Below are 18,326 nucleotides of genomic sequence, written 5' to 3'. Positions count from 1 at the left end.
CCAGAAAACCCTACGCCCGGAATGTCTTGGCGGAAATATGGGGCAATCGCATGCGTATGGCTCAGGCTTGGTTTTTCTCTACTCATTTGTGTTCCTAAGCCCAGGGGATGATGGCTAGCAAGTTCAATTGTCCAGATGACCAGGTATTTAAATAAAACATTTCCATGTTACATTAGATAGTGAGTATGTATTCCTGAAACTTTCTAGTAAAACTACGCCATATGGATCATCAAGGGAAAACAGAAGAAACGAGGAAAATGGCCTCACGGCTTCGTTACTGGCGTTGTACTTCATTCTGCGACACCTTCCCGGAAGTGGCTTATCCCCATTATGATGGACGGGGCCCGACAACCTCCCTCTCAATGCTGGTCTAATGCTCAGTATGAAGACATACTCAAACTAGATGAAGAAAGGGAAAAAAATATCACTTACATCAACATCTTCCCACGCGCGCCCTTGCACCTTGGAAAGCTCATCCGCACTCAAGACCTTGCCGGTAGTGACTGTCCATCGATGTTAGACTAAAATAATACTAAGAATAATATCGAAACGAGAGAAAATTCCAGGGATTAGCATACAGTAACCAGCGTGGATTTTTGCATCGATTTCTACCCGACTGTCTTCGGGAATCAAATCATCTGGTATGGGGACTCGCTCATGGATCGGTATGCCTTGTTCAACGATTGCATCGTGTTTCATGCTGGGCACCTCGTTAGTTCTATGCAACGCGGTGATTTGTTACCATATATGAATCCACTCACTTCGACATGCTCAACATGCGATCGATTTTGGTAATACCCAGCCAGTGTAAGATCTAGATATGAGCAAAGTTAGTTAACAGAGCGAATACTGTCGACCATGTGTCTGTTCTACGTACGTCTGGCATAAGAGCTTGAAAGCGCATGTCCTATGTCACAATATCAGCTTTTGAAATAAAATGATTTAAGAAAACGGGGTTTGTAGCTAGATAGATAACATACCTTGACTCCAGCAATATTTTCAGTTCTTTTGAAATATTCACTGGCACCTACATGTTCTAGATTAGATGGGCTATTCTCGCATTCTAGGATGATGGCACCTACGATCAGATCCTCGCTTCCCTAGATAAAGAGGATAAAAGGTCAGATAAATCAGAGATACAGGTGAAAAAGTTGGAGGTAGGCAAGAGCAACAAAACGTACGGGCATTGTAGACCAAGTATTTTGTGACTTCTCCAAGGGCCCGACCCTCCTTTCGAAAGTAAATGACAACACCACTCCCCCCATGCTGAGCCTCCTTGACAGCTTCTTCTATCCCGAAGATTAAGTAAGGGCGGCAGGTACAGATATCAGATCCGAAAACGTCACTGCCGTTACATTCGTCATGAACTCGAAGAGCCAATTTCACATTTGGGTCGGACATCCTGGCAGGGTCGCCGAAGCAGTACACCGTTAAGCCTCCAATGGGTGGAAGGAACAGCTTGATATCACCCCTGGTGATAAGCTCTGGGTATGAACCGCCTGTATTTTCGAAAAGTGATCTGCGCAGAGTGCCTTCATCTACAGGTCATGAATTCAGCAAGCCGTAAGAATCATGTATGTATGTAAACGTTCTACTATTTAATTCGCCATCGTTAAACGGAGGATATCTGCTTACCGATGCCAAATCTTTCCGCTACGCCTGGCAGGTACCAGACTGGTTCAACAGCGATCTTCGTCACAGCCAGCTCCCCGGACTCATTCAGGCATATTTTCCCGTCCACCTTCAACCTGCCGGTCTCGACACTCTGCTTCAATTCGGGCAATTTCATATGCGCTTTTGTGACGGCAATAGTGGGCCGAATATCCACGCCTCCCTTTTTGATCATCTCAGTGAAGTCGAATGGAGCACGATGGCCCCATGGATCCATTGAAACTATCTTTTTCGGATCTGTCCACTGGGGGAAAGGCCCAATGTTGACGGGAGGCTCCGTATTAGTGAAATCGGGGCGGTGGTCAACATTGAGATCTTTGCTGGCTACAGCAAGAGCGTAGTATATGGAATAGGAACCACCATGAGCACCGATCGCTTCGAATGACGTTGTCAGTAATGAATGATGCTCTCTTGTTGACTTTGTAGTCGGCTAAAAACTGTCCTTACTGACCGTTTCTTTTCTTCACCGTGTCAGGGTGTCTGCTCACTACGACTGGTCCTCGTTTGATTGGATCAGAGTTCCCCCAGTCCATAACTATGGGGTTTATCCCAGATTGGCCGGGGTAAGTGGTAAGAATAATGCGAGAGGTTCCAGAAGTTTTACGCGGAGTATATTTTCCTGCTGGGGCTGGCGCAGACCCGAGCACTTGAGCTTCATCCTTTGCGTCGGGCTCAGGAATATCATCATGGGTAGCTAGTAACTCAACTTTCTCCTTTATTTCCTCGACGGAACTGGACAAGTGGGAATTGTCAACCTGTATCTTTTCGAGGGCCGCCAGGATTCCCCTCAAGTCGTTGCCCGGGCCGGAAAGGGAAGCTGCCATTGCGAATAGTGTGCTAGGAGCCTTAAAAGGTGTGAGGGGGGTGAAAAGTGATAGAGATGCATACGGAGAAAAAGGTAGAACGCAAGCCCGCTATGCGGAGAACTCCAACAGAAATAAATATCGGTTGGGCACCTGAATGTTAACCCCACCTCAGCAGCGGTGTAGCAACCAAGCTACTATGTATGATGGAATAGCCAAAAACAGCACTGCATCATCCAACAGGATCCCGTAGGCGAGGTACCTTTGAATATAAGAGTTCCTTTACCATATGGTGAATTTCGAAATAAAACGAAATTCAGACTCTCAGCGCATCATGGACATCACGGCGGCCGAACGCGGAGGCTTGCACCTGGTGACATTTGTTCCCGGGCAGCGACTAAGCCCCGCAACCGCCACACCGTCCAAAGCGCGTGACATGTAGCAGCGCCCGCCCCAGTGACGTTGCCGTAGCGATCGCTCCGCCTGCACGTGATCTCATATATAATATTGTAGGCTACTTATCTCAGTAAACTCAGCCACTCCACTCCGAGCTAACCCAATCTGAACTACTGCTACTTTCTGCCAAGTCCTGCTAACATCTGAGTCAATCAACTGTCACAGGGCTCAGTAAACTCTTCACAGAGTATTTAAGAAAAAACAGTTTCTATTTATTAGTAATATAAGAATGATTTACTTTAATTATAATATTTAAGATAGAATCACTATATAATATTACTTATAGATTATTTCTCTATTATCTTAAAAAATTAATTTTTCTATTTTCTATTAATTAATATAATTTTTATCTAAAAATATATATATTCTGAGTATAAAGTATTATATTGAAAACTGCTACTATAATTTTAAATATAAGAATAATTTACTAATTTTTCAATTATAATTATATCTAGTTATTTAATATTCTAATCTTACTATTAAAATATCTGTTCAGTTATCAGAGACTCTAGTTAAAACACTGAGTATATTTTTTAAAATAGAAGTAAGTAGATTAAATCAGATTAATATATTAATCTGAATAATCTTAAAAGCAGTCTGAAAGTTAATAATATTTAGATTAGAATTATAATTGAATTTTATAAAGAAGAAAGTATTAATAAGATATTTCAGCTTCTATTTAAGTAAAATAGTATAATATTAATTATTATTAAATATCTCTGTTTTAAAAAGTGCTGAATATAATATATTTCACTATTTTATAAAAATACTATATTATTAATAAGTTAAGATATTAGAACTATAATATACTTTCACTCTCTATTCAAGTTAATTCTCTATTCAGCTCTAGCTTTCACTTTATTTCTTACTATTTTCTGAAGCTTTTACTTCTATCTTCTCTCTCTGCTTTTCTCTTCATATGTGATTACTTCTTCTATAAGAGCTTTCACTTCTTTTCTACAGAGTCTTTATTCTTTTCTTTATATATAATTACTTCTTCTATAAGAGTGTTCACTTCTTCTCTACAGAGTTTCTGTTCTTTTCTTCATAGATGATTACTTCTTCTACAAGAGTTAATCTCTATAAAACAATCATTATATATATAAGAGTGTACGCTCATCTCTTATCTTTTAGAGAAGAAGACAAGTTTTTACTCTTATATCTGACTTTATATAGCAGTGTATGCTACAATTTAATAGTATATCTTGTTAAGAATCAAGTTCTTCTAGTCTCTTTAACTTCTGCTCTGTTCTTGATATATATAGCACTGATAATTGAACTGAGCTGTAGATACTGAGAATTGACTAGCTGATAATCAGTCTAGTTAGTTATTCTACCTTCTTTTAACACTGCAGCTAGTGATTAATCTAGCTTGTAATTATTCAGCTATTCTATCTTCTTCAGTACTGCAGCTAGTAATTAATCTGATCTGCAGTTATTTAAATCTATCTTATTCAACACTACAGCTGATGATAGATCTGACTGATAATTATTTAAGCATCTTTCACTTCAGAATACTATAGCACTAGTGATCAGTTTAAAATGTAATTACAGTCACAGTAAACTTATCTTTACACTTTTATACAACTTCATCAGCTCTGTTATAATAATGAAGCAGAATGAATAAATCACTCAGAGTAGCTTCTATCAGTCACTCTCTTCTACTGAACTGAATGAGTCTATTAGCAGAATTGTGATTCGGAAGAATGTACAACTGTCAGATAATAACGCGGCCGCTTCCGAACTACTAGTGTATGAGTGTAAAGAAAGGGTCATAGCGGCCACTAATTAATTTAGTGTATAATATTACAATATATAAGAAGTCAGTGTATGCCTGTAATTATATGCTGACTTAAGCAATCTTTGAATCACATCTGATAGCATGTCTAAAAACTGATAAGAAGCACAGACTTCTTCAGAGTGTGATAATTTCATCTATAAAGCAATTCATAGTTATCATGTCAGTGTGATTCTAGAACATCTCAAAAGATAGTATATAAAGAGCAGTGAGCAGAAGAGCATCTGATTGATACTACTTCACTTATTAAGAGAAAACTTCACACTCAGATGAATATCATGTATATGAATAGATAAGATATGAGAAAAGAGATGAGAGTGATGAATCAGATTCAAAGAAGACTGCTCTTCACTTAAAAAAATAAAAGAGAAGAGATGATCATTATCAGAGTTGTATAATGATAACAGAAATTATATAATAATATAGTGATATAATAATATAATGATATAATAATACAGTAATATAACAATAGACATTATACAATTAATGAGAAATCACTGAAATGAATATCTTCTCTAACTGATACAAACAACACTCTTCTCTGCTATCTGAATCAGAAGATATGCAGAATCTTTTAGAGAGTTTACTTAAAGTAGTAAGAAAAGCAGCTGAGACTGTCAAATCAGAATTGAAGCTCTGTACATATATAAGAATTCTAAATGAGATTGAGATCTTGTATACACAGTGACAGACTGAGACAGAAGCTAAATAATAATTGATATTTACTGCAGATTAAGCATTCACTATGAAGAGCTTCACTGACACAATTATTATCATTAATAAGAATAGAGAAAATCAGATCTTAGATCTGCAGCAGAAGATCAAATGTTTACACAGATAGATAACTATATTAAATCTGAAGATCTTATCATGATTGTTCATGATCTCTTCAGAAGTATACACATCATCAGAGATCACTGTGCAGAATGAGAATCTGAGTATGAAATATATCAAGCTGAGAGATCTGCTGAAGTTATTAAGCTTTAATAATAACTGAAAAAATAATGCTGTAATCAGCTGACTAAATCAGATGCAATTATATTATTAGATTGAATATGAACTCACAGACAGATAGTCAATGAAATTTCAACAAGTCTTAAGATCTGTTATGTTTCTACACAGAAAAGTGAAGTCATTATAAATAATTAATAAAAAGATGAATCTCACAGATCTAAAGTAATATTCATTTTTATAAACATGAAATGAGTTTTTCAAATGAATCTTACACAACTTTGAGAAAGTAAATATATAAGATAAATGTTATAAATGCTTCACTGAGTGTAGATAAGTGAATAATCTTATATTATACTTCATATACTTCAGTTTATACTATCTTATATTAAATGAAGAGCTTTTAACATCTTTCTGTTTACAGATCTTTATTCATGATCTTACATCTGAGTTAAGAGTGAAATGAAAATACTTAATCTCACAGTCAGACACAGTGAAGTGTGATTCAAAGGTTGCTTAAGCCAGCGTATGATTACAGGCGTACGCTGGCTTCTTATATATTGTAATATTGTACGCTAATTTAATTAGCGGCCGCTATGGCCCCTTTACACTTGTACACATATGCTAGTAGCTTGGAAGCGGCCGCGGTATTATCTGACAGTTGTATGTTCTTCTGAATCACATCCTTTCTCATCAGATTCAGTCACACTCACGTGACCATGTTGTACATCCTAGCTTCATGTGAATTAGCTCATCACTAGTGTTTCACAATTGTGTGACCTATTCCTGATTCAGCTAGTGTTCTGTGTACACTCTCACAAAGAAACTTTCACTATATTACATTACTTATTCACTAACTTTTCTCATTCTTCAACCATCTTCTTCATTTCATCATCATCAAATATCATCATCTCATTCAAGATTTCTATCTCTTCTTCTGTTCAACTCCTTTCATCTGTCCCTCTATCACATTGTACACATTTCTGACAATAGTCTCTTATTCTTATAACAAGCATTATCATAGTACTCATACCAGGCAGTTCATTAGCAGTAAGTGTAATGTGTTATGAAACATGATCAGAACTTGTTTATCTTCTAACAATTATCAGAATAACATATTATTATGAATGATAACACATCTTCTTCATCTTCTCATACACTCTTAACTGTTTTCTTCTCAGCAGGTTTCTGATTATGTTTTCTGACACAATTTTATGTGAACACAGATGCTGATATGTTTGTTTTTATTTGTATAGAATCTTCACATATTGACAGATCTGTGTCTGCTGATGATAGTGAACCTGATGTTGTATTCTTGATCAAGAACTTGAAGAATGCAATAATGAAGAAATTATCTGTATTATATATAATCAGGTCTTCTGTGTTCTCTCTTACTTCTTCTACTACTTCTTTCTCTGCTGCTTCTCTCTCTGTTTCTTTCTCTACTGCTTCTCAATCTTCTACACTTGTCTCTGTGTCTGGTTCTCCCGCTCTCACTACCTCTGTTCCCGCAATCTCTACTCTCACTACTTCTGGTTTTACTGTCTCTGCCTTCATTACTAGCTCTTCTCATTTCAAGAAGATATTGCATAGACTCAGTGAACCATGTCTCTCAGTGTGTACACTTTTACTCTTCTTATCAACTCTCAGAACAATTTATTGTATAAAGACTGTATATAACATAACTATCTGAAGCTCAGTCATAGACACTGATTATTACATTTATTTTAAATATTCATGATGAGAAAATTGTTCATTTATATCAGAGAATCATCTCTCTCTTTAACAGTGTTGAGATTGTAAGTCTTTTTCTTTTCATCTTTTCTTTCTGACACTGATTTTTCTATTCTTAGAAGAAATTATTATGAGTTTTACTGTGTATAAAGTCATGGTATTCACAGACACTAAGAAACTTTTCACAACTGTTAAATTCAATATTGTGAGTATATCTGCTCTGACTAATATCTTCAGAATGATCAACTCATATCAGCCTATTCTCTGACAGTTGTTATTCAACTTCATGATGCAGATGAAGAATATTCATGTTTTCAGAAATAAAAACACAGATATCATACTCTTTTACACTTATGAGTGTGAGACTTGTATGCCTTATCTGAGATGTTATTGTGAGAATAAGTTATTTACACACTGTGTTCTGCTTTCTGCATTTTCTCATGTCTCTCTCTCTCTTTCTGAGAAGCCTTGTGTGTGTTGTAATTGCATGTACAACTCTAAGGTCAGCAGATGTTCATTCAGTAACTGTTCTCATCTCTGATTTTACAATTTTCATATGTTAACAATGATTCTTAGTTGCTTCAGTGTCAGAGACCATTCTGATTGAAGATGATAATATTATCAAGACTACTCTCTCTTACTCTCAAGCTTCTCTCATCACTTTCTCTTTCTTCTCTGTGAGAAAGATTGTGCACACACTGAGTTGTAAGTGTTCAGTCTCAGATGACTTCTGTCATCATTTGTTCAGTTCTGTGTCTTCTTCTTCTTCTGTTTCTTTCATCTTCATTCTCTCTGTTCTGGCTTCTAATTCTGCAGATTCTGCACTCTTCTTCAATTTCTCTACACATACACATGCGCATTTCTATATTAGTATTTCAGTCAATCTTGCAATAAATGATATTAATGTTGTACACAGAGTGATAGAGGAATTGAAGACATGCACAGCATTGTTATAAGAGCAGCTTACAGCTCTTAAATTCCTTGCAAACCTTGAGTTTTGAGATTTTCTTTGTTTTTGATGTTTTTCGGGTGGCGTGGTGTTGGAAATAGATTAAATGTGTGATATATGAAAATGAATAAGATGTATATAATAATATTTGTCTTTTACAGCTGACTCTTACAGTTGATGATTAATTCATTATTTCTTTTCTTATACTTTTTCTTTATCTGCTAGTCACTACTCTTACACAATCTCTATATGATACAGTATTCAGTGACTAGGTTCAGCAGCTTTCAACTTTTGTGATTCTGTCTCATGCATTATACTGTCTCTCTTCACTCACTCAGATCACTACAGTAAACAGCTCATTGAAACTAATCTCATCTGATCTCTGAGTGTTCTCAGAGGTCAAGATGACTTGATCTCATATATTTATAAATGTTTCAGATAGTTCATCTTCTGTGATCTCTGTGATTGAACTAGTGTAAACAGTTGAATTCAACTCTGAATTTCTTTTTCTTCTGCAATCTGACTCACATGTAAGTCTGTCACTCTGAGACTACTTTTTACTGTGTTGCACTCACTGTCTGCAGTATATTATCATACAACTGACTACAGTCTCATCACTTATTAAAGTGTGACATTCACCTGATTTCTTCATTACTTCTCATTCTTTCCTTATAATCATGAAAAGATTAGAATAAGTGAGATTATCTGGTTTGTAAGTATCTATGATTTCTCTTACTTCTCAAGACTTTTTAATTGTAAGCTTCTTCTTTTTCAATACTGATGATAGTGCTGTGAATAATTATAATTCACTCAAGTCTTACATCTTTGCTTTCACAAGTTGTGAATCATTGATTAAGTTGTATAAGATCTGTCTCTCTGATTCTTTCAATGCATACATTCTCAGAGAATGTGATTTGAGTATCTTATATAACTTAAACCATCTAGGTTGAAACTTCTCAGAACTCTCATTGTATATAAGAACTCACATTCTCATCTTGAGACTCAATTTCTTAACAAGTGAGTCTTATATTCTTTTCAATTGAATTGCTCAGTTCAGAAGTAACTTATTAGCTTTTACATGTGCATGGCTGATCTCTTTCAATCTTGATTCTGTGTTTACAACTGTTGTGTTCACAACTGCTACTGTTGTATTCATAACTGCTACTGTTGTATTTATAACTGCTCTCTCTCTCACCTTTTCTGAAGCATTCTCTGAGATGCGCGGGTGCAATTCATACAACAGATAGAATGATGAACACTTGAAGACTGCATGCTGTTGAATCCGCATGGTCAATAGCACCTGTCTGAGATATTCATTTCATAGTCTTATAGGCTTATTCACTAGATATTTCATCAGCATGTTGCTCAAGATTTCATTCAAGTGTTTCATCTTCTTATTCATCTGTGAATGATATGATGTTGTTCTATGATATCTTGTCTGTAACTGGCTTATGAAATGCCTCACTGCTTCTTCTACAAGATTCACACTGTTATCAGTTAGAATCTCACACAGTATTTCATAGTTAACATAGATCTCATCATGTAGAAACTTCATCATCACCTTCTCTGTCATCTCTGAAACTGCTTTCACAACTGGTCAGCCAGTAGTGTAATCAATAGCAGTGATTATTCATCAATTTTCATTTGACATTCACAGTAATATGTCTATGAGGTTCATCTCTCATTGTTTGAATGATTGTATCATACACTTCATCTGATATTGCACTTTCTCACATTTCAACCCTTTCTTAGATTCTTTTACAACCTGACAATTCAGGCACTCATGAGTGTACACCTGAATATTCTCAGCCATGCTTGGCCAGTATGCTCTTGATTCAAGTATGCTCATGAGTTCAGGGCTTTCTAAGTGACTGAATTCCTTGTGCATATGAGTCATCAAGTCATGTCTAAATGAAGATTCTAGATAGAGAGCTTCTGCATATTCTAGATTGCAGTAAAGCACAATGTTGTTTTTCAATTTTCTCAGCTTGAAGTTCAGAAGCATCTCTTCTACTATTTTTACAAGACACTTGTCATCTGATATCTTGTCATTCTTCAAGTGAGAGATTATGATGTTCACTCATTCTGATTTCTTGCATTCTCTCAGCATGTTTAACACAAATATCTCTTGTGCCTGATTCACAGAACTCTCACTCATGAAATCAGATCTGTGACTGATTGTGTTCAGCATCACTGCATTCAATTCTTTTCAGTATTTAATATGAAGATTGTACACTTGGAACTCTGAGATTCAACATGCTAAGTATTTGAAAGGTTTTATTATTAATTATAGATAGATAAGGCTTTCATGATTCATGATCACTGTTATTATATGCCTGTTGTCAATATATCTATCTCACAACATCAGTGCATGCTTAATTACTAGCAATTTCTTTTCATACACTGAGTAATTAAGCTCAGCACCTGATAGTTTTCTATCATTGTACATCACCAGATGCAGCTTGTCATTCTTACTCATCTGTAGAAGAGCATCTCTGATAGCTCATTTAAATGCATTCATCTCAATATAGAAAGGTTTATCATGATCTGATTGAATAAGTACTGAGAATGTTATTACACATTTTCTCAGTGTGAGAAAAGCCTCTTCACACACAGCATTTCAGATGATTGAATGAAACTTCTTCTTTCACAGATTTGCATCTGTTTCTCTTAAGAGATCTGAGAGTGGTACAGATATTCATGTGAAATCCTTGATGAACCTGCAGTAGTATGAGATCAACTCAAGAAACTGTCATATGTGATGTATATTTCTCAGCTGTGATCAATTCACTATGACATTCAATTTCTTCAGGATGAGGTGTATACAGTCATCACTTACTACATGTTCTATAAACTTCAACTCTTCTGTTTCAAACACATACTTGATTGATTTGACATAGAGCTTATGCTCTGTCAGAGTTGTAAGCACTTCATCAAGATGTTTCAGATGTTCATCATATGAGTTTGAAAAGACTAGAATGTTATCAAGGTATACAAGACATGAGGTTTCATTCTGTTTATGAAGAATTGTATTCATCATCATTTGAAAGATGACAGGCATATTTGTCAGACTGAATGATATTATCAGGAATTCAAACTTCTCTCATTGTATATTAAACACAGTTCACAGAACTGACAGTTCATCTACATGAATCTGCCAGTATTCTGAGAGAAGATTGATCTTCAATAGATATCAGATGTTTTCAATCATATTCAACTGTTATTGAATCTGTGACAGTGAATATTCATTCTTGATTGTAAGCTTGTTAAGTGCTTGATAATTGATACATATTCATCACTTCTCACCTGTCTTTTTCATGAATAGGACTGAAAAGCCCCACGCGCTTGATAAGAATTGTATGAGACCATGTTCTAGAAGGTCTGTGATCTGATACTTCTGTTCTTCAAGATGTGTTTGTGACAGAGGGTATGCATTCTGATTGACTGGTTTTATGTCCCCTGTGTCAATCTCATGTACAAATCCTCATTCTGGCGGCAATTCCAGTGAAAGATCTGTTCAGAAGACCTTTCCATGCTTCTTCAGAAGCTTCTTCATATGCTTATCCTCCTGCATATTCTTTATCTTGGTTTTCTCCACTTCCAGGTTCTGTATGATATACAGAATGCTTTCAGATGAGGTCTTGTAAATTGTTCTCTTTGCTTATTGATGTATAAGCAGATTTAACTCTTCTATATCAGAGATATGAAATGTCCTTCTCATATCAGTTGATAGAATTGTATGAACCATTTTCTTTCTATCAGTCAACTGCATATGACATGTACATCATTGAATCTGCAGATTGAATCTTTGAAATCAATTGAGTCTGAGAATAAGATCATATTTCACATTCTGCAGCTCTCGCGCTCAAATATAGCAAGATCATTCTTTGAAGTGCAAGAGAACTCTTACTTTTGCAGGTGATATCAGATATCAGTTATCAGATAATCATATGCATCAGAGATTCTTCACTCAGCAGACCTCTTTCAATCTTCAGATCATATGATCATCAATATATTATGTAGAAGCTTCTGTATCTGCTAACACTTTTACAGTCATCTCTCAATTCTTATTCAAGTGTCCTCTATACATTAACATTTCAGGTCTCAAGACATTGAGATGAGTATTCACTTCATCATTCTCACTCATATCTCATTCAGAAGCCTGCTTCTTCTTTGTATTTACAGAATTCAGAGAGTCATCTAACATGAGCATCTCTTTCACTTTGAAGACTTTCTATAGAATATCAGTGAGTGCCTTCAAGCTCACTGATTCTGCTAGTTTTTTAACTTCCTTGCTTCTCTTGACTGTGCACACTGAATGCAATCTTTTGCATCATGATTTTGATATTCACAGTTAAAGCAAGCTCAATGCTCACAATATCAAGATTTTCACTCAGAGAATCTCTTTTTCAGAGAATTCAGTGCTTTAGCAATGGCATTCAGATCTAGATTCATCACATTCAGATGTATAACTTGTGTCATAGAAGTCTGATTATCTGTTCTTCACTGAGATATACTTGATTACAGTATTTTCTATCACAATTGACTCACTTGTTCCTGTATAATGAGAATGTTGTATACTTCTTTCACTGTGTCTGACTGTGAGATTAAGCATTTCTATTCCACTCTCAACTCAGATGTAAGATCATGAATGAAGATCTGTAAACAGAAAGATATTGAAAGCTCTTCATTCAATACAAGATAGTATAAGCTGAAGTGTGTGAAGTATAATGTAAGATCACTCACTTGTCTACACTCAGTGAAGCATTTATAACACTTATCTCACATATTCACTTTCTCAAAGTTGTGCAAGATTCACTTGAAAAACTCATTTCATATTTATGAGAATGAATATCACTCTGAGTCTGTAAGATTCATCTTTTCATCAGTCATTCATAATGACTTCACTTTTCCGTGTAGAAATGTAACAGATTTTAAGACTTATTGAAATTCTGTTGACTGCCTGTCTGTGAGTTCACATTCAATCTGATAATATAATTGTATCTGACTTAGCCAGCTGATTGCAGCATCATTTTTTCAGTCACTATTAAAGCTTGATAACTCTGACAGATCTTCTGACTTGATATATCTCATGCTTGAATTCTCATTCTGTGCAGTGATCTCTGATGATGTGTATGCTTCTGAAGAGATTGTGAATAATCATGATAAGATCTTCAGATTCAGCATAGTTATCTATCTGTGTAAATGTTCAATCTTCTGTTACAGGCCTAAGATCTGGTTTTCTCTATTCTTATTGATGATGATGATTGCATCAGTGAAGCTCTTCATAGTGAATACTTGATTCACAGTGAATGTCAATTATTGTTTAGCTTTCACCTCAGCCTGCCACTGCATACACAAGGCCTTAATTTCATTTAGAATCCTTGTATGCATATAGAGCTTTGATTTCAGTTCAGCTGTCTCAGCTGTTTTTCTTACTGCTTTAAGTAATCTCTCTGAGAGGTTCTGCATATCTTTCAGTTCAGATAGCAGAGAAGGATATTGTTCATATCAGCTAGAGAAGATATTCATTTCAGTGATTTTCTCATTAATTATACAATGTCTATCATTATATCACTGTATCATTATATTATTATATGATTTCTGTTATCATTATATGACTCTGATGATGATCATCTTCTTCTTTTTATCCTTCTTCTGAGTAGAGAGTGAACTTCTTTGAATCTAGTTCACTGCTTTCATTCTCTTTCTCACATCTCATTCATTCACATCTCATACATGGCATTCGCCTGGGTGTGGAGTTTTCCCTCAATAAGCAAAGCAGCATCAATCAGATGCTCTTCTGCTCACTGCTCTTCATACACTATCTTTTGAGACATTCTAGGACCACACTGATATGATAACTATGAATCACTTTGTAGGCAGAATTATCACATCCTGAAGAAGCCTGCGCTTCTCACCAGTTTTTAGACATGCTACCAGATGTGATTCAAAGGTTGCTTAAGCCAGCGTACAATTACAGGCGTACACCAGCTTCTTATATATTGTAATATCGTACGCTAATTTAATTAGCGGCCGCTATGGCCCCTTTACACTTGTACACATACGCTAGTAGCTCGGAAGCGGCCGCGGTATTATCCGACGGTCGTACGTTCTTCCGAACCACAGAAGAAAGCATATAATATTCTCATTATACAGAAACAAGTAAGTCAATTATAATAGAAAATACTGTAATCAAGTATATCTCAGTAGAGAACAGATAATCAGACTTCTATAACATAAGTCACACACTCAGATACAATGAATCTAGATCTGAATATTATTACTAAAGTACTGAATTCTCTGAAAAAGAAATTCTCTGAATGAAAATCTTGATATCATGAGTATCAAGCTTGCTTTAACTGTAAATATCAAAATCATGATGTAAAAGATTGCACTCAGTGTGTACAGTCAAGAGAAGTAAGAGAGTTAAAAAACTAGCAGAATCAGTGAGCTCAGAGACACTTGCTGATATTCTATGAAAAGTCTTTAAAGTGAAAGAGATGCCTGTGTTAGATGACTCTCTGAATTCTGTAAATGTAAAGAGAAAGCAGGCTTCTGACTGAGATATAGATGAGAAAGTGAACATTCATCTCAATATCTTAGAGTCTGAAATATTAATGTATAAGAGACACTTAAGTAAGAATTAAGAGATAACTGTAAAAGTGTTAACAGATACAGAAGCTTCTACACAATGTATTAATAATTATATAATTTGAAGATTGAAAGAAGTCTGCTGAGTGAAGAATTCTCAATGTATAAGATTATCTGATAACTGATATTTGATATCACCTGCAAGAGTAAGAGTTTCCTTGTACTTTGAAGAATGATCTTGCTATATTTGAGCGCAAGAGCTGCAGAATGTGAAATATAACCTTATTCTCAGACTTGATTGATTTCAAAGGTTCAATTCACAGATTCAATGATATACATGCTATATACAGTTGACTGATAGAAAGAAAACAGTTCATACAATTCTATCAACTGATATGAGAAGAACATTTCACATCTCTGATATAGAAGAATTAAACCTGCTTACACATCAATAAGTAAAGAGAACAATTTACAAGATCTTATTCAAGAGCATTCTGTATGTTATACAGAACCTGGAAGTGAAGAAAACTAAGATAAAAGATATATAGAAGAACAAGCATATGAAAAAGCTTCTGAAGAAGTATGAAAAGATCTTCTAAACAGATCTTTCATCAGAATTGCTACTGAAACAAGGATTTGTACATGAGATTGATACAGAGAATATAAAATCAGTCAATCAGAATGTGTACTCTCTGTCACAAACACATCTCAAAGAACAGAAGTGTCAGATCACAGATCTTCTAGAACATGATCTCATACAACTCTCATTAAGTATGTGAGGCTTTTCAGTTCTATTCATGAAAAAGGCAGATGAGAAGTGATGAATATGTATCAATTATTAAGCACTTAATAAGCTTATGATCAAGAATGAATATTCACTGTCACAGATTCAATAATAGTTGAACACAGTTGAAAATATCTGATATCTATCAAAGATTGATCTTCTTTCAGAATACTGACAGATCTGTGTAGATAAACTGTCAGTTCTGCAAACTATGTTTAATACACAATGAGAGAAGTTTGAATTTCTGATAATATTATTTAATCTGATAAATGCACTTATCATCTTCTAAATAATGATGAATACAATTTTTTATAAATAGAATAAAATCTCATATCTTATATATCTCAATGACATTCTAGTCTTTTCAAACTCATATAATAAATATCTGAAGTATCTTAATAAAGTGCTTACAACTCTGACAGAGTATAAGCTCTATGTTAAATCAATCAAGTGTATGTTTAAAATAGAAGAGTTGAAGTTTGTAGAATATATAATGAGTGATAACTGTATATACCTCATTTCAGAGAAATTGAATGTCATAGTAAATTAACTGCAGCTGAGAAACATACATTATATATAATAGTTTCTTAAGTTAATCTCATACTATCACAGATTTATCAAGAATTTCACATGAATATCTGCATCACTCTCAGATCTCTTAAGAGAAACAGATGCAAATCTGTGAAAGAAGAAGTTTCATTCAATTATCTGAAATACTGTGTGTGAAGAGACTTTTCTCACACTGAGAAAATGTGTAATAACATTCTCAGTGCTTATTCAATCAGATTATGATAAATCTTTCTATATTAAGATGAATGCATCTGAATGAGCTATCAGAAATGCTCTTCTACAGATAAGTAAGAATAGCAAGCTGCACTCAGTGATATACAATGATAGAAAACTATTAGATGCTGAGCTCAATTACTCAGTGTATGAAAAGAAATTGCTAGCAATCAAGCACACACTGACATTGTGAAATAGATATATTGATAATAGATATATAACAACAGTGATCACAGATCATGAAAGTCTCATCTATCTATAATTGATGATAAAACCTTTTAAATGCTTAGCATATTAAATCTCAGAGTTTTAAGTGTATAATCTTCATATCAAATACTGAAAGAGATCAGATGCTGTGATATCTGATATAATCAGTTACAGATCTGATTTCATGAGTGAGAGTTCTGTGAACTAGGTATAAGAAATGTTCACATTAAATATACTGAGAGAATGCAAGAAATCAGAATGAGTGAATATCATGATCTCTCACTTGAAGAATGACAAGATATCAGATAACAAGTGTCTTATAAAAGTAGTAGAAGAGATGCTTTCAAACTTCAAGCTGAGAAAATTAGAAAATAATGTTATGCTTTATCATGATCTAGAATACACAGAAGCTCTCTATCTAGAATCTTCATTTCAACATAACTTAATAACTCACATGCACAAGGAATTCAGTCACTTAGAAAGCTCTGAACTCATAAGCATACTTAAATCAAGAGTATACTAGCCAAGCATGACTGAGAACATTCAGATGTATACTCACAAGTGTCTGAATTATCAGATCACAAAAGAATCTAAGAAAGAGTTAGAATGTGAGAAAGTACAACATCAGATGAATTGTATAATACAACTGTTTAAATGATAAGAGATAAACCTCATAGATATATTACTGTAAATATCAAATGAAAATTAATGAATAATCACTGCTATTGATTACACTACTGACTGACCAGTTATGAAAGCAGTTTCAGAGGTGATAGAGAAGATGATAGTGAAGTTTCTACATAATAAGATCTATGTTAACTATGACAACGACCGCTCCACCACGAACTCGCTCGATTTTTCGAATAAGAACCCGCCGATAGATCCATCGAAAAGCCCTCGATCATACGAGCATTCTGACCCCATCGCCGACCGCATACCCTGTGTGGTGGTGGAGTTATCCAGCCAAACGTGAACCGGACGTTGTTCAAAACTCCTGTGTGGGAGTATCCCCCGTTCTCCCCTACCACACCACAACCCCGGGCCAAAGTGCCATACAAATTGTAAGGTGAAGAGACCTAGCCATATGCACCAATCTTCTCGATTTTGGAAGATCCCCGATCTGTAGTTGTGGAGATATCTGAGGAGCGACCTCCACGAAAACCCTGTCCATCTTTGATGTTCCAAAACACCAACGCCAAGTCCCACCGTTGTACCGCCCTTCCTAATCTGGCCCATCCCCGGCAGAAAAATACAAAAAGATACCTCGGCGATAATATCAAGCACATAACCAACGGCCACTTCTGAAGTGCAACCTCCGCGGTCTGTCTTCAGTGTATCTGAACATCAACACCAAGTCTCGCCCTCGTACCACCCCTCTCAATCTGGCCCATCCCCGACAGAAAAGTACAAAAAGATACCTCAGCAACTGTACTCAATACATAATCGGCAGACACGACAACTATAAAATCAGTATACCCCAAGGTCTGACTGAGCCTTTGATCCCTGCACAGTGAGATATATTAAATCTAGGTTTAATACCTCAATATTCAATAGATTCTGCAAGGGATTGAGAACAGCAACACTAGATTTCTATTC

At 35.3% G+C, this 18,326-nt stretch overlaps 2 protein-coding genes across 2 annotated transcripts; both read right to left on the bottom strand.

The window, feature by feature from the left end:
- On the bottom strand, nucleotides 1–2,888 carry BDCG_07059 (GTP cyclohydrolase II). Its single transcript, XM_045422822.1, has 10 exons — nucleotides 2,123–2,888; nucleotides 1,636–2,046; nucleotides 1,182–1,538; nucleotides 1,083–1,100; nucleotides 981–1,027; nucleotides 878–907; nucleotides 762–814; nucleotides 579–700; nucleotides 433–503; nucleotides 1–365 (listed from the first exon to the last, which is right to left on the bottom strand). The coding sequence occupies exons 1-10, from the start codon at nucleotides 2,493–2,495 to the stop codon at nucleotides 360–362; spliced, it is 1,488 nt and encodes a 495-aa protein (XP_045278378.1). The 5' UTR covers nucleotides 2,496–2,888; the 3' UTR covers nucleotides 1–359.
- Nucleotides 2,889–17,549: 14,661 nt separating this feature from the next.
- On the bottom strand, nucleotides 17,550–18,178 carry BDCG_17454 (uncharacterized protein; the record flags this gene model as incomplete). Its single annotated transcript, XM_045426575.1, has 1 exon — nucleotides 17,550–18,178. Exon 1 carries the CDS (start codon nucleotides 17,964–17,966, stop codon nucleotides 17,550–17,552), a length of 417 nt encoding a protein of 138 aa, XP_045281954.1. The 5' UTR covers nucleotides 17,967–18,178.
- Between the last annotated feature and the right edge of the window lie 148 nt (nucleotides 18,179–18,326).

The sequence above is a fragment of the Blastomyces dermatitidis genome, assembly GCF_000003525.1.
Source record: "Blastomyces dermatitidis ER-3 genomic scaffold supercont1.8, whole genome shotgun sequence".
NCBI classification, from domain to species: Eukaryota; Fungi; Ascomycota; class Eurotiomycetes; order Onygenales; family Ajellomycetaceae; genus Blastomyces; species Blastomyces dermatitidis.
This window is presented reverse-complemented; position numbering and strand designations above follow the sequence as displayed.

Coding starts and splice junctions, on each gene's coding strand:
- BDCG_07059 (XM_045422822.1), bottom strand. CDS start 2,495: ATGGCAGCTTCCCTTTCCGGCCCGGGCAACGACTTGAGGGGAATCCTG. Junction 1,539..1,635: donor AGCGGAAAGATTTGGCATCG/GTAAGCAGATAT, acceptor CATGACCTGTAG/ATGAAGGCACTCTGCGCAGA. Junction 504..578: donor AAAAATCCACGCTGGTTACT/GTATGCTAATCC, acceptor ATCGATGGACAG/TCACTACCGGCAAGGTCTTG.